At 37.7% G+C, this 27,861-nt stretch overlaps 2 protein-coding genes across 2 annotated transcripts in view; both read left to right on the forward strand.

The window, feature by feature from the left end:
- The window catches only part of LOC127861068 (40S ribosomal protein S19-like), a 251,655-nt gene that overhangs the window by 117,209 nt on the left and 106,585 nt on the right, over nt 1-27,861 (forward strand). The window lies entirely within an intron of this gene.
- On the forward strand, nt 20-27,861 carry LOC127861055 (uncharacterized). The gene is made up of 14 exons (XM_052399416.1): nt 20-201; nt 2,074-2,694; nt 3,059-3,184; nt 3,867-3,949; nt 4,328-4,499; nt 12,153-12,379; nt 14,564-14,745; nt 16,300-16,396; nt 19,198-19,381; nt 20,652-20,777; nt 21,224-21,357; nt 23,339-24,095; nt 25,136-25,292; nt 26,134-27,861. Exons 2-14 carry the CDS (start codon nt 2,124-2,126, stop codon nt 26,282-26,284), a joined length of 2,967 nt encoding a protein of 988 aa, XP_052255376.1. The 5' UTR covers nt 20-201; nt 2,074-2,123; the 3' UTR covers nt 26,285-27,861.

The raw sequence follows: 27,861 nt of genomic DNA on the forward strand, positions 1-27,861 counted from the left end.
TAAGAACGGACGCGTGAAATCGATTACAGTTATTTACTGCGCGGTTCCGTTTGTCGTCTGCGATATCGGAAAATGACGACATCGCCATATTCGTTGTTCCCAATATGGCGTTTGTTTGTAAATGTTAAATATAACGCGACCGTTAAGCGACAGAAAAACCGGATAAACTGTGGAGGATTGAGGGAAAATGGAACATACATGGTAAGTGCATTTGCTATTAAATATTATCTTTAATTAAAGACACATATCCATTACAGATCGAAATGATATTTTAAGGCATTTATTGTGTTACAAATTTCTTCCTGGCACTGGCATGTTTTCTCTAACGCTGCCAGTAATTCGATACTATTGTGAGCGGTTAGTATCGATTGACATTCACGCATACTAGCGCAGTAATCGGGAAAATGGAGGCTGAACAATTCGATGGCACTATCGATGCACTTTTAAGCAGTCATTTCCTTAGAAGCTCTACATTACACACGGTAAATTGAAGCGTATTTAAAGCTTAAATACAAGCGACAATATCAATTGAGTGAATGGATGGATAAGCAGGACCATATTAATTCACAAATCATGTGAAAAATAGACACACTATCTTATAAAGAATGACATCATAATCAGAAAACTAACATAATAAGGTTCCGTCTTTCATAAGTGAGAACATGATTAATAAAAGAAGTCAAATACGACAAAGCGCTATTCTCTGTGGCATATATACTGGTTTAGCCTGTGCAGACTGCGCAGGGTGATCTGGGACGACACTTTTCATACTTGCATTAAACCCCCTTTTCACAGAGCACGGCTCATTTATATATATATATATATATATATATATATATATATATATATATATATATATATATATATATATATAGTGACGTCATATGTTTTTGTCATCTCTAAACGGGTGCCTGAGCACACCTCAAGAATGTACATACTCTTAGATATAGTCCGCGGAGGAATTAAATTATATCTAAACAAGCCCAAATTCTTGCATTTGTATAAAACATCATGTTTAAACGTGATTCTAAACATGCATGCGCAATAAAATGCACGTACTTGCGTTTTCATGTTTTTTCGACGTTTACTCCCTGAAACGTATACAAGCATGAGATCAAAGCGTTTGTTTGTTCACCAAAATCGATAGAAGTTTTAAATTAACATTACTTGATTTAAATGAGGCAAAGCGTGAGCGTATGAATTTAGGATTCAAATAATCATTGGTATTTCGGATATTGATATTCGGATATTCAGTAGTACCTATTTAAATGAGATTGTCAGTCTTCTTTAAAGAAAGTATTAACTGGGTAAGTTTTTATATCAACAACGATTTGGATATTTCTACTTTCATCTGATTTTCCATCTTTCATTGCACAGAGAGTTATCAAAAATAGTTCTATAGTTTGCTAGATCCACAGTCAAAACTGAGAACAGCGGTCAGTCAAGGGAAATGGCCAAAGTGACCGTTGTCGACAAGTGATCGCTATTTTCGGATCATCAATTTTTAGATTGTTGGTCAACTGGTAGAATGACTACGTCGTTACCCCACCCAGTGTGAAACCAAGCCTCGTCACCGATAACTAAGCATTATAACATCATTATCGTATATTAAATAATACAGAATAATGTCTTTGAAATTGATTTTATTTCATAACTATTTTTAAGCTAAATCTACAACTTTATCGACGATGGATTGTTGTTTACTCATGCAGCTTACTCATCCAGTAAATTCGACAGTTCGTATTACATTTATTTGGATGTATTTTTAATCAAAAGTTTAGTGATTTCGTGAACCCAGTCAGAGTATATGGTCCATCATCCATTGGGGCGTTTCCGAAATGACATTCTTATCTTATTACTTCACTCATTAATTTCATTACTTTACTCAATTTGTATTTGTATCATTCACAGATCTCACTTATTAACTTCATTACTTTACTCAGTTTGTATTTGTATCATTCACAGATCTCACTCAATAACTTCATTACTTTACTCAGTTTGTATTTTTATCATTCACAGATCTCACTCATTAACTTCATTACTTTACTCAATTTGTATTTGTATCATTCACAGATTTTACTCATTAACTTCAAACGCCCGCAAAAAGCGTAATACCCGCAAAAATGCCGGCCGCATTCAACAAAGAGGACATGGACATGCGTGTCGTGTACAACAAAGGCGGCAAAAGAAACGGTTACCACGAAACGGTCCGAGACTTTGACCACCCGCCCGATTGGGATAACGAGTATTCGGACGAAGACGCGGTTTTTATGCAAGGCGGTAATTTGGATCGATCGTCTGCGACAAAACCTCTGATGTTTCCTCGCGCTAGGACGAAAGCGAGGCTGAACCATAGCGCATGCGCGCGGTGCCGACCAATCATAAACGCCATCTGCTGTTTTCTATTTCTGGTGCTTTCTTTAGGTTCACTCATGGGACTCGTTGTGTATTTTGTAAATAAGCATAACAAGAAATTGTCATCACTAGAAAAAAACATACAAGCTGCCTCGATTAGTGCTAAAATTCTTGCTGACCAATCAAAACCGGACTTCTCGACCATCGTTGGATGTGATGACGTCACAGTTGATGACGTATGGACCGTGGGAATCCCCAAGCTTCTGACCGAGTCCGCCTTTCGACCGCTTGACGTCAACCAAGATGGCGTCTTGGATGTCATTCTCGGATTCGCAACTGGTAGCTGTAGATATTATCATAACTTTTATTTTGTTATAGCCCAAGTCCATTTCTTTAAAGAACCTTCCATAAATGGTTTCTGATAACCCTATTAAAATTGGTCAAAACAGTAGGTACATAACGTCCGCATCTAGTTTATGTAAAATATCCATTGGTAATATACACCTTTGGACATATGCTTCATTAAAACAAATGAAATGGTTTGCAGTGAAATAAACCAAATTTGCATGATTTTATTTAACAATACATTTAATTGCATACGATGAACAGAGCCATTTATCTTACATATACAAGTGTCTGAAATAAATATTTTCAACGACAATGGCTTTTCTGTCTATGTTTATTTTGACCGTTCCGCCTCTAGGCGCAGACGGGATGAGCGTTCCACGTATCGTCTGTGATATTTATTTCGACGGAGTCTACCCGTGTTTTGGCGGGCTATTAGCGCTAGAGGGCGCGACGGGACGGGAGCTGTGGCGCCACTATGCAGGTCACAATATATTAATTCAAATCCTTATGTAATTTTATATAAAACTTTCAACTATAGTAGTACATAAAACTTTCAACTATAGTAGTACATAATGTCAACAATTTTCACTCAGGGACCTTCATTACGATTCATTTTCTAAAAGATCATTTGGTAAAGCTGAGTGCATGCTGGGAAATTTGTCGTCTGCTAAAATGTCGTCTGTTGAATTTCTAAAATTAGCATTTTCTTCGATTTTTTTTCAAAGAATACTATCAGAATAGCAAACAGTTTGGATCCTGATGAGACGCCACGTTCTGTGGCGTCTCATCTGGATCCAAACTGTTTGCAAAGGCCTTTAAAATTCAGCTCCAGCGCTTTAAGGGTTAAGATATTAAAAGGTATGTAATGTGATACGTTAAAAAGAACTTTATACAAATCAAATGTCACTGCTTTTTCAACGTTTTTTGGGCTACGTTAATGTTGAGAGCAACCCGCATTTACACAAGTTTTCCGCCGAAGTCTCAAATCTTAAACATACAGGCGATTTCTTGGTGAAAATCGATGCTTTTCCTGCACACAGGGCGAAAAAATAAAAATAAAAGGATTGTCGTTTATTCAAAATATGTCTTCAAGTAAATCAAGATGATTTTTTTGAGTGCATAGCACTGCATTTCTCAATTATCTCGTATTCTGCTAACCACAGATCACGAGCTCTACGGTATTAACTGCGAGGCGGACCTGAACAAAGATGGCGTCAACGACTGCCTAGCTGGCGGACGAGCAGGGGTAAGTAAGACAAGGGTCAATTGTGTTTGTATGTGTTTGTGTATTTCAAAGTTTATGAAGTCTATCGCTCCTCAGGCAGCATTACGTTAGAGCTCGGATAGGGCACTCCTACTTTATTTCCGTTATAGTGACCACCGAACAAACTCACACGCTACCTTGACCCGGTAATGAACGCTGGTCCCCCAGATGAAAAGCGCGTGTACGAACCACTGCGTGTACATAATAGCCGTTTTTAAATATTATTTTCGCTTTTGTTATATCCAACACCATCCTTAAAAACGGTGCGAAAGGGTACATGGGACCAAACTTTACGCACATGCATTAAGCCCAGTTTCCCCCAGAGCGAGATTCTTCCATTGAGAGTCTGTGTTCTTACAGGCGTTCAGAGCGGTCAGCGGCAAAGACGGAACGCTGCTCTGGAACTTCGGGAAACAGGAGGCCAAGAACGCCATCATGAATCTCTATACTGCGCACATCATAGCGGATATTGACGGTGACGGCGTCGTTGACGTTCTAGCGATACACGGCGGCGATCCACTTCAGGACCCAGGTAACGTATATTGACTTATTATTATTATTATTATTATTATTATTATTATTATTATTATTATAATTATCATTATCATTATTATTGTTATTAAATAATGGTTTAAAGGGACCTTTTCACGTTTTGGTAAATTGACAAAAAAATAAAATCATATTCGCATATTTCCGTTTCAGTTATGATATTTGTTAGATAATAGTAATACTGAACATTAATCATGCTTTAAAATATACATTATATGCATTTTTGACAATTTAAAAACCTGAAAATTATAGAGCGTTGCAACGAGAAACGATTGAATAATTTGGGTAGTTCTTTTGATGTCGTTATATTTTGGGTTACTACGAGGATTGCTTATATATAGTATAAAATACATCACTTTTTGTATGAGGACGGATGGCCGAGTGGTGTAAGGGATAGACGTTTACTCCAGGGTCAGTGGTTCGAGCCCAGTTGAGGGTTACTTGTTTTTTGTCTTTAATTTTATTCTTGTTTTTGTTACTGGAGCTTTTTAGATCTAATGCTGAAATTTATCGATATAAAGCATTTAATGACAAACTTTAATACATGCCAAAATATGTTAAAAGGTCCCTTTGAACTATATAGGAACGGTGTTGAAGAATACAGGATTTTTTTAAAATTAAACCAGGGACATTTGGTCGGTAAAGCCCTTAAGGAAATGAATACAGTATTGTTTAAATAGAATGAAATTGACATAAAACCACAAATATTGTGTCAAGTAATTGACTTTTTTGTAGGTTCTATATTTAATTATGCTTCAGAAGTATGGGGTTACACAAGTCAGATGATATTGAATGCATTCATTAAAAAAATGCAAACGATTGTTACCGGTTAAAATAAATACATGTAATGATTCTATTTATGATGAATTAGGTAACTATCTATTGTATGTAAACAGGTTTATTGTATGTAAACAGGTTTGTAAAAATTCTAAAATATTGGTTGAAAATTCTTAACAATGAAAATATCATAATGCAAAAAGTTTACAAGTTTTAAACGATTGTAATAAAGTTTATTCATATTGGGTCTCAAATATCAAGCAAATGTTAAACAATTTTGGATTTTGTTATGTATTTGAAAATTCAAACGTTGACCATTCAGATACCCATGGTGACGTGTCTGTAGTCCCATGGTGACGTGTCTGTAGTCCCATGGTGACGTGTCTGTAGTCCCATGGTGACGTGTCTGTAGCCATGGTGACGTGTCTGTAGTCATGGTGACGTGTCTGTAGTCCCTGGTGACGTGTCTGTAGTCCCTTAGAAATCAAGTTATATTCTTAATAGCTTTTAGTTGTCAAGGCTTAATTTCCAACCCTGAGCTACTGCCACGCAGCAAACAGCATACAACCATATCAGAATGCGAGTAATTCACAGACTGTTGTTGTTTAATGCTGTTTGAATATTGGCATTTCAACTTTGCCTCTGAGTGGGAAAGGTAAAGCAGCCCCTGAGGGGCTTATCATGTGATAGTCGAGATGGCGACGTCTATTTCGAGACAAGTATTTTCGCCGTGTTATACCCTTTATTGCTTGTTTTAAATGCCGCTCACTTTCCAGCAATATCAGCAAGGAAGTTACTAGCGTTATCTTGTATTTATAGTCGCTCTATGTCTTGACTTGCCTCGCTGGGATATTTTTTGCGGGAAGACTTAATTACAGCTCCACTACGAAAATGTGCGGGTAGTAAAGTCGTGATAAATAGCGAATTTTAAAACGAAATTAACCCTAATCACATTTTACTGATATGGCTGGAAAGTGAGGTTCACTATAAATAATAAACACAAGTAATACAGGGTATATAACGCCGAAAAATACCTGTCTCTGCATGCAAGTCGCCATCTTGTTTGTCACGTGATTACCCCCTCGGGGCCAATAGCTTCAGACACAATGAAGCTGTAAAGAAGCCTCAAGTGACTTTACCCATTTATGCATAGTGGACTCTCCCATCATTCTAAATTGGATCAATTTATTAAAAAAAATTAACGATGTCTAGTTTATTTATTTATATATTTACAATATTACTTACAGAAATTATTTTAAGCAAACAGCGCAGACACAGACGAGACGCCGCATCATGCGTTATCACCCCTGACCATGCCTCGCCTGTTGTAGTTTTCCGCCTCCCAACTTAAGAGGTCACAACAAATTTATCAGTTGTTCGACGGAATTTTGCGCCAAAAATTTTAAGCGAGCGAGCGCAATATAACTTATTATCTATGGCGAGCGCAAAGAAAAAACTTAAACATTCAGCACATAGAGCTTGTTTAAAAGTTCTGCCACATGCATTCAGAATATTAAATTCTGCCAATTAATACAATCAAACTCTCAAACAAATAACATTCTATGTCGCAACGTATGTAGACTGACCCAAAACTAATAGAAAACAACAACAACTACAACAGCCTTAACACAAATCGGATCCGAGTCACAGTTGTCCATTGAGGCGTAATGACTTTTTATTCAAATTTATTTATCGAAGTCTAAAGGCGGCAAATCCAACGAACATATGTTCAATATGCTGTGATCTTATCGAACTATTGTATTACATTGCGGGATGGGATATAGAGAGTGTTTCCAATTATCGGACACTCCAGGTGATATTGTTACAAGTATCGGCGAATCAGGCGTTTCCGATTTTTTCCAATACAATAACCGATAATCTGATATAAAATTAATATGGTTATTATAAGGATCCCACCGCATGGTGTGTGGGTGCGTGTGTATCTTGGAGTCTATTAGGTCTTTATGTGCATGAGGCTGCATTATGTGTGGGCCCGGATATTGTATCCCAGCACCATCTAATAAACTCACTGGACTCACGATAATTGGGACGGATTTGTGTATGTTGTTATGTACATGCAAAGGTCGGTGGCCGTAAAGTTAGACTCCAAGTCCTCACATTATGCACTCGGGAGGGGGGACGGGAGTAACATCACAAACTTCGTAATACAAACGCGTGGCTACATTGAACATCTGTGGCGCATAGTTACGTGCATTAGTGTGAAAACACAGTATTTTATTTCACATACACTGTCTCGCTGCTTCTCCAGGGAAGCAAGCTTTTCTTACTGAAATAATGATATATTGTTTCCCCCAACAAGATTCGACAGTCTTAAAGGGGCCTTTTCACAGATTTTGGCATTTTTTAGCTTATTCATTAAATGCTTTATATCGATAAATGTAAACATTGGATCGTAAAAGCTCCAGTAAAAAATCAAGAATAAAATTAAAAAAAGGAAAAGAACATTTCCCGGACCAGGTTTCGAACCAGTGACCCCTGGAGTCCAGACAGAGTCCTGAAGTAAAAACGCTTTAGCCTACTGAGCTATTCCGCCGATTACACATATGTGATGTATTTTATACCTTATATAAGGAATCTTCGTAGTTTCACAAAATTTAACGACAAAAACAGAACTCTCCAAATTATTCAATCGTTTCGCGTTGCAACGCTTTATAATTTTTAGGTTTTAAAATCGTCAAAAGATGCATATAATGGCTATATTAGACCATGGTACATGTTCAGTATTACTGTTTCCTCACAAATATCATAACTAAAACGAAAATTTGCGAATCTGAAACAACTTTTTTCAATTTTGTCAATTTACCAAAGCGTGAAAAGATCCCTTTAAAATGGGTTTATTGAGACACTTGAGTCCGCTTACCATAATGTATAGGTGTTTATTTCTATCCAATACGCCATAGTAGGTACATGGGGACAACATAAATTCACAATAAAATTAACAACAACGTAGGCAAAGCAAAATGCAAAAATAAATAAATAATAAAGATAATAATACACACGCACTCCCATACGCATACACCCACACTCACACACGCGCACACGAATACACCCACTCCCATACACACATGCCCTCACTCACAAGTGAACTAAACATACATAAAACGTGCATGGACAACACAATAATCATGAAAACAAGCGGAGAAGCCCATTATGAGTGATAAATAATTATAATAAAAAAATACATTACAAAATAATATTATTCCCATAATTTCTGAAATGAGCTTAAAAGAGGCGATCAAGAAATAATTGCCGATCACAAGTAAACAAAACATACATAATTAGTACATAAACGGATGAGCCTTTAATAGAGGCGATCAAGATATAATTGCCGATCACTCAGAATGAGTATATTAACGCATCATAATTTTCTGCGTACATTGGAAACATGAAAACGTAAGAAAGAACAGTATTATGAACACCAGCAAAACATAGATAAGTTACTTTTCATATGAATATTTTAATTACCGGTAAACAGGATAAGCAACTTAAACAATTCGTAATGAAATATGTCAAGCTATAAATGCATGGAAGCTTTAATTTAATGTTAAGTTATACAATTCGTAATGAAATATGTCAGGCTATACATGTATAGGAGATTAATTTAATGAATGACATTACTTATATAAAGGATTATGGTGTTAATTCTTAACTTTAAAACCAAGAAATGTAAAAGAAGCTAGTTTTCTTAATGTTAGTGCATTTTCTGAATTTATAAGTTCAATACATTTTTGCATGTTAGGTCGTAACCAATACTTTTTATCGATATATTTCTTTCTTAAGTCATTTAATAAAGAACATTCTAAAATAAAATGATATTCGTCATCAATTTTTTGACAATGTGTACATTTTCTTTCATTATAAGGAGTAGCAATGGGTTTATGCCAGCGGCCAGATTCAATTATTAAACGATGAGATGATACTCTGAGTTTAGAAAGAGCAATGCGATGGTTTTCATTTGAGATGCTTGTAAGGTACATTTTTAAATCATTGTTTATGTTAAGATGCCTGTAGAACAAGGCTCGACTAGATTCCGTTAATCGTGAATTCATATCTTGATAAAAACAATCCTTAATTCTTTGTTTGAATAATGACAAGAAAACTTCTTTTTGTCCTACCCCTTGGTGTATCCATACTTCTAAAAACCCTAAACTTGACAACAGTTGATGCAACGAACTAACCCAATTTTTTTTAGACGGTGTTAATTCAAAGTCATGTTTCATTATGTTATATATAAGTTTAATATACTTATTTTCTTTGCTTTCTATTATTTTAAACCAGTATTTAACTATTTTAAAATATCTACTTACAATAAGCGAATGTTGCCCTAACTCACAGTAAACGAAATCATTTTGAGTTGCCCTTTTAACACCTAAGATATTTTTACAAAATTGAGAATGAAGACGTTCAATATTTTGTGCTTTATGAAAGCCCCATACTTTGCAACCGTAGTTCAAAATTGGTTTAACAAGTTTATCAAACAATTCTAATTGATGGCTTACTGTTATATTTGTAATGGTATATAAGTATTTTTTCATTTTAAAAATGGCCTTTCTTGCTTGCCCTGCTAAGGTTATTTGCGTCTGGTTAAAAGATCCACCACTCGTGAAAACGACTCCAAGATAAGATATATTACTAACAATTTCAATAGTTTCATTATTATATGTAAATTGTATGTTCCTTGCAAGTGGTCCCGCTTTTCGGAACACAATTACCTTCGTTTTGTTAACATTAACTTTTAATTGCCATTTTTGACAGTAGCTGCTAAGAATTTCAAATCCACATTGTAAGGCTTGAGGTGTAACCGCAAATAGTACAATGTCATCAGCATATAAGAGAATAAATATTTGAAACATCAAAAGGTCGACCCCTTCGTACCCATTTAAGATGAATTTTTTTTCTAAATCGTTTAAAAATGTATCAATTACGCCAACGCGACCTTACAACAAAAGAGGCGCGTCATGCGAAAATGGGTCTTATGCCATATGCGACCAGCCTATTTGTCCACGAAACCTTGCGTGACTTTTTGGCGGACAAAGTAGCTCCTGACAAACTCTAGTCTGTAGCTACGCTAGCCGCACATGGCATAATACCCATTTTCGCACGACGTGGATCAAATCATGATTATTGTAGAATTCGCTCTAAAAAGCGAGCCGCGTTCTTAGAAAACTGGACTTAATGCATGTGCGTATAGTGTCGTCCCAGATCAGCCTGTGCAGTCAGGGACGACTATTTCCGCCTTTATAGTATTCTCGTTTTAAGGAAGTTTATTCTTTGCAAACATCCAGTTAAGGCGGAAAGTGTCGTTCCATATAAGCATGTGCGCACTGCACAGGCTATTCTGGGATCACACTTTACGCACATGCAGAACGAGGCTCGTACGTGCTTTCTCCGCCAGGGGGCCCTTATCGGCTCTCCAGGCGCATATTGTTGATACTGTAGTTATCCACACTCTCCGAAATGGAGCGGGGGATTATGTTGTTATCTCCGCCGTCTGTCCGTCCGTCCCTCCGTCCTGGCCACTATCTCCTCCTACACTATTATCACTTGAACCTTGAAACTTAAACACATGGTAGCTATGAGCATATGTGCGACAGTGCAATATTTGGAATTTTTATCTGACCCCTGGGTCAAAAGCCGCCGCGTGTGGATACGCGTCGGCCGCGGCCGCGCCATTTCTAGCTAATAATGTTGCCAGATTCATTACTGATGCAATAAAACTCCGTGAGGAAAAAATAGAAGAATTTGCTCCTTCTTAAATTAATATTGTATGAAACCGTTAATACATGGTTTATTTATTACTTGTTTCTTCTTACATAACTGTCAATACATTTACTTTTGTAAATGATGTTTACACAATTGACATTATAATTTATTTACATAATTATGTATGTTTTTTGTATTGTACTGATGCACTTTGACTATAATTTGTTAACTTGTATGTAAATGGTCAAAGGCATTTTGACGATATTCCAATAATAAAACTCGAAACTTGAAACTTGTTGATGAATGAGATCGCCCATGTTGGTCTTTTATTGTGAAAGGGCGCTTGAGTACCCGTGGGCAACCCGACATGTCCGGTATTGTGAACTCACATGCTTCCGTGATATTAGTCTTATTTATAAAACGCGCAAAGAATTTAGAGATACTATTTGGGCTAAATTCTTTGGAAAGTAGCTTAATATTTGAGAGCGTCAACAAGTTGGACTACCGGGATAGTGGATTGAAACCCGGTCTTCTTAGAGAAGCGCGTGCACTCATATCTGCGCTAACCGGGTGGCCCATCGGAGTCGCCTGTGCATGCACTTGTGTTCATTGAACAAGATCGAAGTTTGGACTCTTGATCGCTGGGTAGACACCATAATTTATCAACAATGCCCACGTGACCTTACATTTAACCCTTTCCCCATCAGAAGCAAAGAAAAAACGGCTATGTGCAAACAGCATAAAACCAGAACAATCTGCGAGTAACTCGTAGTCTATTCAGGTTTAATGCTGATTGCTGCTCATCATTTTCTATGGGGTGGAAATGAAGCCTTTAAAACTTGTCTTGAGAAAGGACTTTAATTGAATTTAACTTTCTAAGGGACTTTATTTTTTATATACCAAAATGTACGAGTATGCTCCAGAGTGAGATTAGTACATCACATGGAAGAAGAAGAAACTTGGGGATTCAATGGTAGATATTGTCCTTCAAACTTATTTCTCACGACAATATCCGAACATTTACGAGCGAAATCGAAGTTGGCTTCGGGCCGCTCATAAGAACTACGTAATGCTTCCGACGCTGCCCGAAGCCAATCTCGCGCTTGCTCGTAGGCATTCACGCTTTTTCTTTAAGGGAGCCCCCATCGTCTCTCCGGGCGCATCCTACTGATGAGCGGCGCAACGGGTCACGTGATCAGATGGATGGGCGTTCCGGACGGTCGCGAGTCCTACTACTCGCCCCAGATCTACACGTGGCCTGACGGTACGGACCTCGTGCTGTTTGGTACAGGGGGAGAGACGCACGGGGGGTCGCTGTGGGTCGTCACTCTGGCCGACCTCATCCGGGGAGATATTGATATGGTATGCAATAAATACCTTACATTGCTAATGGGACCTTTTCACAGATTTTGACAGATATTGAAGTTTGTCATAAAATGCTTTATATTGATAAATGTTAACATGGGATCTAAAAAGCTCCAGTAAGAAACAAGAATAAAATTAGAGAAATAAATAAAATTACCCTCAACTGGGCTCGAACCACTGACCCCTGGAGTAAAAGTCTAACGCTTAGACCGCTCGTCCGTCCGTGCTCATACAATCAGTGATGTATTTATACTTTATATAAGAAATCCTCGTGGTGTTGCAAAATTTAACGACAGCAACAGAACTCTCCAAGTTGTTCAATCAATTCGTGTTGCAACGCTTAATAATTTGCAGGTTTTTAAATCGTCAAACGATGCATATAATGGGCATTTTAGAGCATGTAAAATGTTCAGTATTACCGTTTCCTCACAAATATCAAATCTACAAGGAATAAGTAACTTTTTATTTTTTATTAACCAAAACGTGAAAAGGTCCCTTAACCCTTACAATGCGAGAACCGAATATTTAAGGCCTTTGCAAACAGTTTGGATCCAGATGAGACGCCACAGAACGTGGCGTCTCATCAGGATCCAAACTGTTTGCTATTCTGAAAGTATTCTTTGAAAAAAATCGAAGAAAATGCTAATTTTATCAATTCAGCAGACGACATTTAAGCAGACGACAAATTTCCCGGCATGCAAAGGGTTAAGAAGTACATGTATTCAGCATAAATCATCTGTGTGATATCAGCATTAAAATTTACAGATATGATGTTTATCCTATGTACATGTATTATACGGTGAGATATTGACCAGATAGTGTTTTTTTATCACAATTGATTTTAAATTATTTTTAATTATTTTCTCATAAAGTATATGTAATTGTTGAGTACATGTAGTGTTGCACAGAAAAATATATCTTATAGGGGGAATATTGACCAGGTTGTCGATAAATTCCCGCTGTGTTTCACACAATTCCACCCCCCCCCCCATCTATATTGATTTATTATTATTGTATCATACATTATGTGTAAATGTTGAGAAGTGATTAACAGAATAAAATATACATGTATGTGAGATAAAGTAGCTACTTCACTGTGTTTGGTTCACGATTAACCCATTTATGCCTAGCGTCCTGAAAAAAGGACATTGCAAACAGCGTAGACCCAGATGAGACGCCGCATAATGCGGCGTCTCATCTCGGTCTGCGCTGTTTGCTTAAAGGAATTTCTGTAAGAAATATTATAAATATAGAAAAAAGTATACCAGATACCCCTAATTTTGGAAATAAATTGATCCAATATAGAAGGATGGGAGAGTCCACTAGGCATATATGGGTTAATAGCAGATCATGAGAAATTAGTTTTCAATTTATAAACTAATGTCATTTGTTTGACGTCATCGCGTTATGAGTTCGTTGTGATTTCCCAATAAAATGAAAGAAATTGATTCAAATACGTAGCGTAATAAGAAAATGTGTTTAATTTTGGCCGACCTTAAACGGGCGGTTATTGTTTAGGTGTGCAAAAAATACCTGCGTGGCATTATTTGCATTATTTTTGTAAGTGGTAAGAATTTGTTAATTTTACACGAACAATAACATTCCGCAATGCTTTTTGGATCAATTAAGCCTTGATAACAACTAATTTACTTACGCGTGGGTCCAATGAATTTCTCGTAATCGTCCTTGCAAACGAAGAAAAATCACCTCTAAAATAAAGCACGTCTTTCCCTGTTCCTGATTAGTCTCATACTTACATAACCCTTTGCATGCTGGGTAATTTGTCTTCTGCTAAAATGTCGTCTGCTGAATTTCTAAAAATAGCATTTTCTTCGATTTTTTCAAAGAATACTATCAGAATAGCAAACAGTTTGGATCCTGATGAGACGCCACGTTCTGTGGCGTCTCATCAGGATCCAAACTGTTTGCAAAGGCCTTCAAAATTCGGTTCCCGCACTGAAAGGGTTAATGATCCAGTTTTTCATTGTTTGGTCACCCGTTCGCTCTATTGTAGTAGACTGGTGTCTGGCACTACACACTCTAGTCCAACACGAATATAATGACTCATCTTCGGGCGTCCCCTCATGTTTGCGCCCGGGGCAAATTGCTGTCCCTGCCCCTCCCTCGCTACGCTTCTGCTTGCATCAATAGATCTCACTGTATGATGTCTTACCTCACAAGGCGCGGCCCCTTTTCACCGACGCCCACAAGGGAGTGATGACCCCTCCGGTCCTTGTCGACCTCACGGGGGACGGCGTGGAGGACATCGTACTTCCGGTGTTCAACTCGTCCGTACTCGCCATTGACGGATTGAACTTCTCCGTGATTTGGAACTACACCCTGCCTATGTCCGAGTCTTACCAGTAAGTGAGCAAACGGAAAAAGGCACAAAATTCATAAACTTTAAAGGGGCGGTCAACTAGATTGCTATATATCACGAAAAAAGAAAAGTTATCAAATACCGTATATTTTTACAATTATTAGTTTATATTGATTAAAATATGACGACTGGTATATTACATTACTTGAACAATGTTGTTAAGTTTTCATATTTTCAGTATATTCGGTATTAAAATTTTACTGGGTATGTCTACCAGGTAACTACCAGTTAACTATAAATAACGCAAGTAGATTGATCATCATCGTCACGTGGTAAACACAGGAATGCAAATTGTGCATGCGTATTGAATTGTATATATCTGATATATAACATGATCAATCTACTTGCGTTATTTATGGTGTGTATATCGTAATGTCACCTATTTTCGCGATGTACTTTCGATTTCACATCGCAAAATTGTATTACCGACTATACTGAAAATATGAGCTTTTTCAAGTAATGTTATATACCAGTCGTGATATTTTAATCAATATAAACTAATAATTGTAAAAAATACGGTATTTAGGAACTTTCTTTTTTCGTCAATCTGGTTGACGGTCCCTTTAAAGCCACACAAGTACTCAAAATCAACGAATATCTCATAAATATTTCGTAAAATAAAGTTAACCCATAAAATCAGTGTTCTTATAGCAATATCCGAAATCTCAACGCTAGATGTGGTCTCGTAACATAGATATAACGAAATACAAAATGCTCGTTTTTATTTTTTTGTCACGATATGCGTCGAGAACTACGTCTTGCCTCCGACGCTGCCCGAAGCCAATGTCGCGTTTGCTCGTAAATGTTCTGATATATTCGCGGGAAATTAACATGGAATATTTTGTGACACAACAAATAAAAAAAGAATTGTGTATCTCGTTAAATCTTTATTATCATACCACATCTAGCGTTGAAATTTACGCTTTTGCTATAAGGAACACGGATTTGTTATGGGTTAAATTTATTTCACGTAATATTTTAGGAAATAATCGTTGATTTTGGGTATGTTTGAGACTTTCTTTAAACGAAAAATATAATAAAAGCGGAAAGTGCCGTCCCTGATTAGCCTGTGCGGACTGCACAGGCTAATATGGGACGACACTTTACGCACATGCATTCAACCTTTTATTCACACGGCCCATATTTTTTCGTGAAACTGTACAAAATGAAAATGGCCCCCTTTTTAAGAGAGCACGGCTGCAATCATAAATGAATGTAAATTAGTAAGACAATGTCAAGCCTTTAATATGATAATACCATTTACATGTATATACAATAATTAGCTACGTCAAATCATTTGGTTAGGCAGGTCAGCACATAGGGTAGTCGTGAAGACTCAGCGATGACCTGTAAATAAACTCTGACACACACACACACACACACAAATCATTAAATAGGGCTTTAGATAGGCATTAATTAAGTAGGTAAAACAAATCGTAACGGTCTCATGGGGCTCCTAAAACTCGCGGAGCCCATAGGCAGTTACCTACTTTGCCTAATTGTGTAGTCTGAGACTTCTTCCGACCTTCCATTAAAGCACCCCCTCGCCAGGGTACTACAACGACGATGATGTTCCGGATTTCCTGATCAAGTCCGCAAAGGGGCCCGGATTTCCGGTGTATTTCTACTCAGAGGTGAGGGCTCATTTTTTATTACAGCAATTTTATAGTAACGAATATAATATAGTATTGTAGCATAGATTTTCCAAGTCTGGGCCCTGTTCAAATTAAGTTACAGAAAAATCTTATATATTCTTGGCATGAGATTTCGTCGGTTTTTACAGTAACCTTTTGGTGAACGCGTAAACTCGTGAAACTCTGACTTTGGGAAAAAGATTAGAAAAATTCGGTCGTTTTCCGCTATGTTTGTGTTAAATTCGTGGTACGGTCAACCAGGTATGTGTTAATACACATACCTGTGTCAACCAACAACATAAACGAAAGTGTTCCGATGTGTTCCGATGAGTTCCGATGTGTTCCGATGTATTCCGATGTGTTCCGATGTGTTCCGATGTGTTTCGTTATGTTTGTGTTAAATTCGTGGATCGGTCAACCAATGAAATAAACGAAAGTGTTTCCGATGTGTTCCGATGTTTATGTTTGTGTTAAATTCGTGGCTCGAAAAACCAACAAAATAATGTGTTCCGATGTGTTCCGTTATGTTTGTGTTAAAGTAGTGGATTGGTCAACCAACGATATAAAAGAAAGTGTTCCGATATGTTCCGATGTGATCCGATGTGATCCGATGTGTTCCGGTGTTAATGTTTGTGTTAAATTTGTGGATCGGCAACCAACGTTATCGACGAAAATAATTTCCCACGAAGAATCATGATTTTAAAGTATTTTTATTCGACACTACGGCCACAATAAAACGATAAGGTGTCCGTTACTCGTTAGATTTGCAGAATATAAAAACGTCATATGAGCTGAAAATATTCTTTTTTTAATGTTCGTGCGGAGATCAATGTTTTCGGCACCAATTATAACACAAAGTATATGAGCCATGGTCTGTGAAAAAGGGGTTTAATGCATGAACGTTAAGTGGCGTCCCAGATTAGCCTGTGCAGTTCGCACAGGCTAACCAGGGACGACACTTTCCGCCTAAACTGGATTTTTGCTAAGAAGAGACTTTCTTGCAACGAAAAATATCACTAAAGCGGAAAGTGTCGTCCTTGAATAGCCTGTGCGGACTGCACAGGCTAATGAGGGGCGACACTCGACGCACATGCACTCTTTTTACAGAGCACGGCCAATAATTTTTTTCGTGCAACTGTTCGAAATAGCAGCAAAAGGCTGTCTGGTCTTTTTTCAATCAAAAATGTAATTTCCCTCCAATACGTCTAATACAGCCTGTTAAACATATTTTTTCCCAGATTTATTTTGTTTAACGGCCATTGTTTTTTCCCATGAAAACTCGCCCTATTGTGTTGAATGTATAGACATGGCACTTGAAGCCGAGTCATACAGGAAATAAAGCAAAGATTTAACCCTTTGCATGCTGGGAAATTTGTCGTCTGCTAAAATGTCGTCTGCTGAATTTGTAAAATAAGCATTTTCTTCATTTTTTTTTCAAAGAATACTATCAGAATAGCAAACAGTTTGGATCCAGATGAGACGCCACGTTATGTGGCGTCTCATCTGGATCCAAACTGTTTGCAAAGGCCTTTAAAATTTAGCTCCAGCGCTTTAAGGGTTAACCACACAAACAAAAACATGAACACAAGTTCAGGGCACCATGGACCAATCACTATCTAAATTCCAGGTTAAACCGGGCCAGCTTGTATGTAAAAGAAATTGTTAGCATTTTCTTTGTAAACTTTGAGTGTGTTAAGCCGATTTTTCCAATAAATATGAACACCATTTTTTTCGCTCTTCGTTCCTCCCTCTGATTGTCAAATCGAAAATAAAATCTTAATATTGGAAATGCTCTCGATCGTTCCTTTTTTTTGGGGCGGAGGAGGGGTCAAAATCTGTTGAACAATTTACTGTCGCTTACCTAGTTTTCTTTATGTGCATGGGTCATTCTCCATTTTGTGTGTGTGTGTGTGTGTGTGTGTGTGTGTGTGTGTGTGTGTGTGTGTGTGTGTGTGTGTGTGTGTGTGTGTGTGTGTAATTTTAATTCAAATATTTTCAAGAATTGTCAATTTATATTTATATTTTGCCATACTACTTTTTAATATGTACAGTTTAGTTTCTATTAAAAGCGATACACGTGTCATTATAAGCGATTTATATGTTATTATTGCTTGGTAATCAGAATACCATTGCGGTTGTTTTATATATTAACCCATTTATGCTTAGTGGACTCTCCCATCCTCCTAAATTGGATCAATTTATTTCCAAAATGAGGGATGTCTAGTATATTTATTTCTATTTTTAGAATATTTCTTACAAATATTCCTTTAAGCAAACAGCGCAGACCCCGATGAGACGCCGCATGATGCGGCGTCTCATCTGGGTCTACGCTGTTTGCTAAGGCCTCTTTTTTTAGACTCTAGGCATAAATGTGTTAATATGAGCGCGTCGTGTTCAATTATTGGCGTTTCATGTTCCAAACCATGTTCCAATATGACCTCTTGTGGTTCCATTACGATTTCTTTATTGTCCATAGTAAGCGATTTATGTTCCAACATGAGCGTAACCTGAGCTACATTCTCTCAAAACTTGGCTGTATGCATGTATATGTAAAGTATCGTCCCAGATTAGCCCATGCATTCCGATGAGTTCCGATGTGTTCCGATGTATTCCGATGTGTTCCGATGTGTTCCGATGCATTCCGAACTGGCTATTTAGGGACGACACTCTCCGCTTAGACTTGATTTTCTTTTATAACATAATCTGGGACAAAACTTAACGCACATGCATTAAGCCCCGTTTTCCGAGAACGAAGCTCATTTTTACCGTAATGAACGCTTATTTATTTCCCAATATTTCAGACCACGGTCCTGGACGGGCGCACGGGCCAACCCCTGATCACGCCCCCTATCCGCGACACAGTAGGGGCCCAGGCCTCCAGCCTCACCGTAGGGGTCGAGGGGCGGGGTAACGACCTCTTTCTGTACTGGGCCGCGGACTGTCTCGATCACCCGGGCGAGGGTGGAGAGTTCAAATTTGTAGAAGGTGGGCAGTTAAGTTTGAATTTTGTTTAATTTTATGTTCGAGCTATTTATTTAAGCCCGATTGCATCGGAAGCCTTGCGTTAATTGAAAAGCTCTCCAGTATGTTTGCCGAGTAGAGCCTTTCTTCTTGTCTTCGGGGAAGATCTTGAGAACTCTTCCACAATGGGGATGAAATGAGCAGCGTTGTAAGAACGCGACTCAAATTCATGATAGGCGGACACCATATCCTTTACGCCACGGCGTTTATGTTATAGGTGTTGAAATACAGACAAATAAAATAGTTATCGGTTTTAACAAGACATCGTTTTATTACGGACCGGTGTTTTTCCGACCATAAACGCTGGTGACAGCTATTTGAGCCGTTTTGACAAGATGGCGTTTTGGTTTTGTACCGTTTTGACTTGTGACCGGTTTAATTTGAGACCTTCATCTCTGTTTAATGGACAATAACCCACCGTCTCTGTTTCAATGACCATAGTACCCCATCCAATTTTCTTGATCTTCAGTCACCATCTCTGTTTCGTCGACTTTAATCCACCATCTCTGGTTCATTGACGTTAATCTACAATCTCTGTTTTTGGTATTTGGTTTGGTTACCGGTATTTGGTTTGCGCTCTGTGCGTCAGTCTGTCTGTCAGTCTCTCAGTCCATCACACTTTTCTGGATCCTGCGATAACTTTTAATGTTCTTCATATTTTTTCATGACACTTGCAACATGGACAGATGGCAATATTGACATTATGCATGTCATTTCATTTTGTTACTACATCAAGATTTCTGGTTGCTATGGTAACAAATAGACTAGAAATATTGCTGAAATTGGTGGATCCTGCGATAACTTTAAATGTTCTTCATATTTTTTCATGAAACTTGAATCATGGAAAGATGGCAATATGGAGAGGTAGGGGACTTTTATTGCTTGGCAATAGTCTTGTTTACCTTTACATTCCGCTCTCGGTTTCCTTAACCGTAATCCAGAATCTCGTTTTCCGTTGACTTTCTTTGTTTCATTGAGTTGAATCCATCATAACTGTTGATAGACTTTGATATAGCATCTTTGTTTTATTGACATTCCTTTCAATATGATCTTAATCCACAATTTGTGTTTCATTGACTGTAATCCCGTGTTTCAGTTCTATTAATCTTAATCTGGATCAGCAGACGATTTCTTGCATAAATCTATTTTACGGTGTTTCCGGAGATAGTCGATGTTCCCAGGGAGTATTCCGGAAATAGTCGATGTATCACGATTGCGATATTCTCTGCTCCAGGTACGAACGTTCACGAGCAAAGCCGCTCCGACTTCTGTAAGCTGCGATTCAAGACGAAGGGGTACAGTAAAATCTACGCCATAGGACGACACATCGTTGCACCAGGGGCTACAGTCTACTACTCGGGTAGGTCTATCATCATCATCATCATCATCATCATCATCATCATCATCATCATCATCATCATCATCACCATCATCATCATCATCATCATCATCATCACATGATCATCATGATCATGATCATCATCATCATCATCATCATCATCATCATCATCATCATCATCATCATCATCATCATCATCATCATCACCATCATCATCACCATCACCATCATCATACTAATCATCATCATCATCAGCAGCAGTAAAGCCAGCAACATAAACAGCAGCAACAACACTATAGCTTTATTCACGTCATCATCCTCATTATCGTCTTCTTGGTCGTCGTCGTGGTCGTCGTCACGGTCGTCGTCCTGATCGTCGTCTTGGTCATCATTTTATCAGCTATAGTATTTATACGTTCAATAATTCGGTAGCCCTTATCATATTTATCATATTTTTCTCTTTTCAGAAGAGAGAAAAACTCTAGAGCATGCAAGCTGGCAAAATACGACTCAGATGGGCATCGACTTTGTGGCGTCACATCCGGAATATCTCGAGGAGTACCGGAAGTTCGCTGCTTTCGATGCAGACGACACCGCGTTAGTAAGTAGAACAAGTTGAGTGTATTTTTTCATCCCAACATATTTTATTGTTTAAGTGTTTTTACTTATTAATAAACAGTGTTCCAGTTATCAATCAACACAGAGGAAGTAACAAAAAGCTAGTAAGTTTATGTATTTTGAACAAAATAATCGTATTTAGGTTGCAATATGCAGTTTATAGTGTTTCGAAACCTAAATTCCTTTCAAATATTAAGAACATTATTGATCAGCAGACGATTTATTGCTTAAATCTGCCTTTCTTACGGAGGAGTCCGGAGATGGCCGATGTATCACGATTGTTATTAAGAACCGCAACGCCTGAACACAAACCGTACTCGTTTTTTTAGAAAGCTAAGCATGTAGCTTCTTTTCAATGAGTGACAACAAATTCCACATTTGATGTTGTAAACTAATACGAATTGCATATTTTAAGTCTTTGTGGCGATATTCATCTTGCTTGCGAACCCATTTCGGCCGTTTTCAACAATAAACTGTTAATTTCCGGCATGTCCGACCCCAATCGGGAACCATCGGACAATTTCGACATAACGGCGAGATGATGTGGTGTAGCCCACTGTCCGAAGCGTTCAGATTGGTCCGAACCTTCCAACAATCATAGTTTCCCCATGCCTTTTTTTCCAATAACAAAATGCAACAAAGGAAACTGGGCGTTTATTAGATTTAGGTTGTAAAAATAGGAGGGGTTTTTTTCCCACAAAATTTAGATTGAGGTATTCCCTTTCAAATTTCCCTTTCCCAAAATGGCGACCAGTGCTAAAAATAGGAAATTTGGCGACTTGTGTGATTCTGACTGTCCGTATAACCGTCTCGTTAACATTAGCAACAGTTATGAAGTTGGTAAAAAACAAACAAACAAACACAGTTATGAAATTCATTTTTATTTAAACAATCGCCATAGGGCTATTTTGCAAAATACTCGCTTTATTTTGCTCCTTCCCTAGTAAGTGTTAGTTCGTGGATTTCGAAAATTCTCAGAAACACTAAACATGAAATAACATTTCAGACGCGCTCTGACAAAAGGGGGTTTAATGCATGACCGTTAAGTGTCGTCCAAGATTAGCCTGTTCAGTTCGCACAGGCTAATCAGGGACGAAACTTTCCGCGTTTATTATATGCTTTTTTTAAAGAAAGTCTCTTCTAAGCAAAAATCCAGTTTAGGCGGAAACTGTCGTCCCTGATTAGCCTGTGTGGACTGCACAGGCTAATCTGGAAAGACACTTTGCGCACATGCATTAAACCGCCTTTTCACAGAGCGCTGCTCATGTATTTTAGCTTTATGTCGTATGAAAAAATAAGACGGGACTTGGCCTAAGATCGAACAATTGTCGTGTTTAATGTGTAAATAACTTTTCATGAAGAAAACGATTTAACACAAGAGAGGACACACCTTTTCTTGGATAATTACTCTATGTTTTCGGACACTCTAAGTTTTCGGACAACCCCTTTTTTAGCAAAAATAATTATTTTTCGTGACTCTTTATTTTCGGACACACGTGTTTTCGTCCGTTTTTTATGTCTCAAAATTTTGTTTATATTTTTGTTATCTATGTTTTCGGACACGAATTTTCTTTATTATTTTTAAGTGTCCGAAAACATAGAGTAATTACGGTACACTAGTTTTTGTTAAGTAGCATTGCAAACGGTAGTCAAATTATAAAAATAAATTTTGCAAAGCCTTTCTGGGCGAAGAGGTGAATACATCAGGAATCACTGTTTTTTTTCTTTAAGAAATACTGTAAACTTATTATTATTCGTGGAAAATAAATTTTCGTTCATTACTTTGCTTGACCGATCCACACCATTTACACTCTTTTGTCATAAAATTCCAGAATCCGATATCGAAGAATTTATGTGTCCACGAAAAAGATTTTTCTTTCTAAAATAACGAAAATTTATGCCAACGGATGTTACTTATTTTACAGTTAATACTAAATTTGATGTACACATTTATACTGTTTCAGACAGAAGACCCAGAACCGGGTACGGAGCTGTTCCCTATAGAAGAAGGCAATGAGTCCCTATTCGAAACCCCTATATTAGACCCCTCTATTCGGACAACATACAAAAAAGGGCCGAAAAGGCCGCTGGATTCTTTTCCGTTTGATGAACGAAAAAAGAGCGGATATCCGGATTATGAGTATACTGCTCCGATTCTAGACGAACCTTACCGGAGCTTGGAACGAGGTCCATCTTTAAGTGGACTCAACGATGATCGTTATCATAAACATCAAAAACAAAGGATTCCGAATAGCGATTACGGTAGATCACGTGTTCGACCAAGAAATACCAAACCGGATATGACATCGATTTCGGATATTCAACAAAAACAGGCTATTAAGCCAATTGCTATGCGCGACACACGAGTAAACACACAGACAACTAATGATAATTCAATAGCATATACAATTGGTCGCAAAAGAAAATTACAATCGGATAAATACAATGAAAAAATCGGAAATTCTAATTTTTTTCAAAACCGGAAACGGAAGCGCCGCCATGTTGGACCACATGACGAAGAAGGTTTACAGCGCCTGCTTTCTACCGGAAGTCTAATGCCAAGTCTTCTACCGCAAAACCATAAGAATTACAACCATTCCATAGAACTTGTGTTTGCGACCTATTGGTTCTTCCCCGCAAAAACTCGTGCCATTTTACCGCAGGATCAAAAATGCATCGAGAAGAAAATGTCAGAGGAAGAAATACGCTTTGATCCAAAAAGTGAGATTTTTTCATCAAGTGTGTTTCACCCATTTATGCCTAGTGGACTCTCCCATCCTTTTAAATTGGATCAATTTATTTCCAAAATTAGGGATGTTTAGTATGTTTATTTCTATATTAAGAATATTTCTGACAAAATTCCTTTAAGCAAACAGCGCAGACCCTAATGAGACGCCGCATAATGCGGCGTCTCATCTGGGTCTACGCTGTTTGCTAAGGCCTTTTTTCTAGACGCTAGGCATAAATTGGTTAATACTTGCGTTGTGGTTGCGCAACAGCTATTTTCACCAAATACTTCGATTTGTGGGAAAAAATTCTGGCAGTAGAATGGTATGCAAATAATCAATAAATCCTTATTTGGTGTGATAACGCTATACAATATGTATTCCACCGGGAAAAATGACGTTGCGGGATGTTTGTTTGCTAAACTGATAGCAACTTCCGCAAATGCAAGTATGAATAGCTGTCCGGTAACTGTCCGGTAATGTCCGGTAATGTCCGGTAATGTCCGGTAATAACTGTCCGGTAATGTTTGCTATCGTAAGCACAGGGTAATTAAAAACTGAATGTCACAAAAATCATGATACAACAAATGTCATAAAAACATTTTGTGGCTTATTTCTATAAAACATATAACATGTCGAACAAATCAAATATTCCCGATATAATGTAGGTAAAATAGGCACGTAAAACATAATGAACTGTAAAATTTTATCATTTGAGCCGAGCTCTGGATAAAACGGGGCTTATTGAATATGCATACAGTCTCGTCCTTGATTAGCCTGTGCAGTTCGCACAGGCTAAGCAAGGACGATACATTCCGCTGTAATGATATTTTCGGGAAAAGAAAGAATCTTAAGCAAAAATCCGGATAACGCGGAAAGTGTTATCAATGATTAGCCTGTGTGGACTTCACAGGCTAATCTGGGACCAAACTTTACGCACGTGCATTAAGCCCTGTTTAAAAAGAACGTGGCTCAATTACATTAAGTAACTGCTGTGTGCTTCACGTTTGATAGAAAATAGTCTTATCTACTTAGGCTCGTACTATGGGATGGACCACGACGCGTACGAACACACGATCACGGACGAGTGCCTACGATCTAGCGGACACGATCTACCGAAAGAGGGAACGTACGAGAGTCAGACTCTATACAACCCCTTCAACATTCACATGGGCCAGATGACCGTCTATAGGTAGGCTACATATGTAGGCTGTCCTGTTTGCGCCTGTTAGAAAAGTGGCTGTTTTCACCTGTAAGCAAAGCGGCCGGTACACTTGCTTCTCACCCAGGCGATTGGTTGATGGTCACCATACCGGACAGGTTTGGCTTTCCGCTGGGTACTCTGGTTTTTCTCCACAACACAGAACCACACCAAAATTACTCTCTTTTAAATAAAAACTAAGTACATAGATATTGCAGCTTTAATTCAAGCTGGGTACCACTTTTCGTGAGTCTAGTTAAGTTAATTATGTAGGAGTGCTGGAACACACTCCGGGTCATCACATAATGCAGCCACAGGCGGGATCTGACCTCATGAACTTCGAAATACACAAATTCACCCCTCACCAAAATTGTAATGGGTTGGGAAGGTAGATCTTAAAAGTGCAGTTTTTAAGAGCTCGTCAATTTTTATCTCCTTATTGTAATATATTTCGCCGTTTATTTATGTTTATATTGCACTTTTGTCCAAAGCACATCTCAAAAGCTATAAGAGATTTGAAATTAAAACTTCGTGTGTTCGTTCATAGGTAGATAGGTCATATTAAGTTGAAGTGCTGTGCACGTGATCCATAACTCTTGCTTCGCTTTTTTAAGGGTTTTTGCCATTTCATATATATTATTAAAATATTATTAAATTTTATTTCAATATTTTAAATTTATCGAAAGCATACGCCAATAAGGTTATACTTTTAGGGAGTTATTTATTTACTATTTTAATTCGTTTAAAACGTATATCAACTCATTTTGTTTTAGGGAAATTATATAATGGTCAAAAGCCCAAGCGATGATATTTAGCTTGAACTTCCTTTCAGGGTCCGAATCACGTGCAAGTGCAGCAACGCGACCGATGTCGTCACTTCCGGTAAGCGCTGCGGTCACGTGCTCCCATTCAATCAACAGCAGTGGAGAAGCTACATGGGGAACCACGCGGACAGCATCTGGGCGCCGCGTACCGGAAACTAGACGCCGTCGAAAAAAGGGCCTCGTTTTATAATGTTACTTTTTTACAAATCGAGCATAAATAAGTGCCATAGGAGACTTTATATGGGAATCATGTATATACGCTTATGGTTACAGTATACTAAATAACCGTTTCATGTAGGGCTGTACCCACTAAACAAATATAATAGTTGACTCGAAGGCATGTTGTACACTTTACACTATTGTTCTGGTTTTATCTTTTGGATAAAGTAGTAGGGCGTGAAAAGGTGCTCACTACTAAATCCCTGAAATATGATAAACTTAGAGACTATAGTAAAACAGTGCACTGAAAAAGGTTACATTCCACTAAAAACGGCCGGAAAAAAGTTGCAAAAACAGTCGATTTTGTCTTTTGACAAGTTCTTTCTTGGTTCGTACATGACTATCTTTTTTTATTGCACAAATCGACTCCGCTTAGAATTGCCTTTAAGAAAAGGTATGGTTATGGGGGTCTCTATGTGCAAAATTTTGCATTTACTTTCGCCTAAAGATGTCGCTTTTACATTGAATTATATAGGGGAACTATTTAGTATATTGTGACCTTATTGGTGATTGCAAGGGAGGTCAATAAAAAAATGGTTGAACATGACCCGCGATAGCCTCCCCTGTTGAAAAAAAGTAGATTGTATGTACTATATTACTATACTAGTAATAAAACAGTTGCGTTAAAGGGACCTTTTCACGTTTTGGTAAATTGACAAAAGTGATTTTTTTTTTTTATTTCAGATTCGCAACTGTTCGTTGTAGTTATGATATTTGTGAGGAAACAGTAATACTGAACATGTATCATGCTTTAAAATACCATATATGCATCTTTTAATGATTTAAAAACCTGAAAATTATAAAGCGTTGCAACGCGAAACGATTGAATAATTTGAAGAGTTCTGTTGTTGTCGTTATATTTTGTGACTCTACGAGGATTGCTTCTAAATGTGAATTGGAAAAAGGTAAAAAAAAACATTAATGAGTTTTGAAATCTGTCTCTTTTTTAACACACTTGATGAGACCTTTTTGCAAATATATATGAAAAATAGTATGCGTGAAATATAATGTCGTAAGCACGTGGCATTTTGGATAACCATTACTGCTGATAGGTTGATGAACATAGATTGACAGATTAAAATGCAAATAAAGTTGATATAACAAAAATAAACCGAACGTTACGGTAATATAAAGAAGAAAATGTAACGATAGTTAAACATTTTTTTCTGACAGCCGATGTTTGGTGAGTTTTTGTTGAATGGAGAGTGAACCGTATAAAATACCGTGTAAATTGTTATTGAATATAAGTGCAATATTTGTATTGAACAATTTAATAAAATTGTGTATTAAAATCGACCACCTTCGATCATTCATTTAACCCTTAAAGCGCTGGAGCTGAATTTTAAAGGCCTTTGCAAACAGTTTGGATCCAGATGAGACGCCACAGAACGTGGCGTCTCATCTGGATCCAAACTGTTTGCTATTCTGATAGTATTCTTTGAAAAAAATTCGAAGAAAATGCTAATTTTAGAAATTCAACAGACGACATTTTAGCAGACGACAAATTTCCCAGCATG

The sequence above is a fragment of the Dreissena polymorpha genome, chromosome 15 (genome assembly GCF_020536995.1).
Source record: "Dreissena polymorpha isolate Duluth1 chromosome 15, UMN_Dpol_1.0, whole genome shotgun sequence".
In the NCBI taxonomy this organism is placed as follows: domain Eukaryota; kingdom Metazoa; phylum Mollusca; class Bivalvia; order Myida; family Dreissenidae; genus Dreissena; species Dreissena polymorpha.

Bases quoted from the DNA above. Each gene is read 5' to 3' on its own strand.
- LOC127861055 (XM_052399416.1), top strand. From the start codon at position 2,124: ATGCCGGCCGCATTCAACAAAGAGGACATGGACATGCGTGTCGTGTAC. The intron at 4,500-12,152 runs GTAACGTATATT...TTTTTCTTTAAG, and splicing joins CGATCCACTTCAGGACCCAG to GGAGCCCCCATCGTCTCTCC. The intron at 14,746-16,299 runs GTAAGTGAGCAA...CTTCCATTAAAG, and splicing joins CCTATGTCCGAGTCTTACCA to CACCCCCTCGCCAGGGTACT.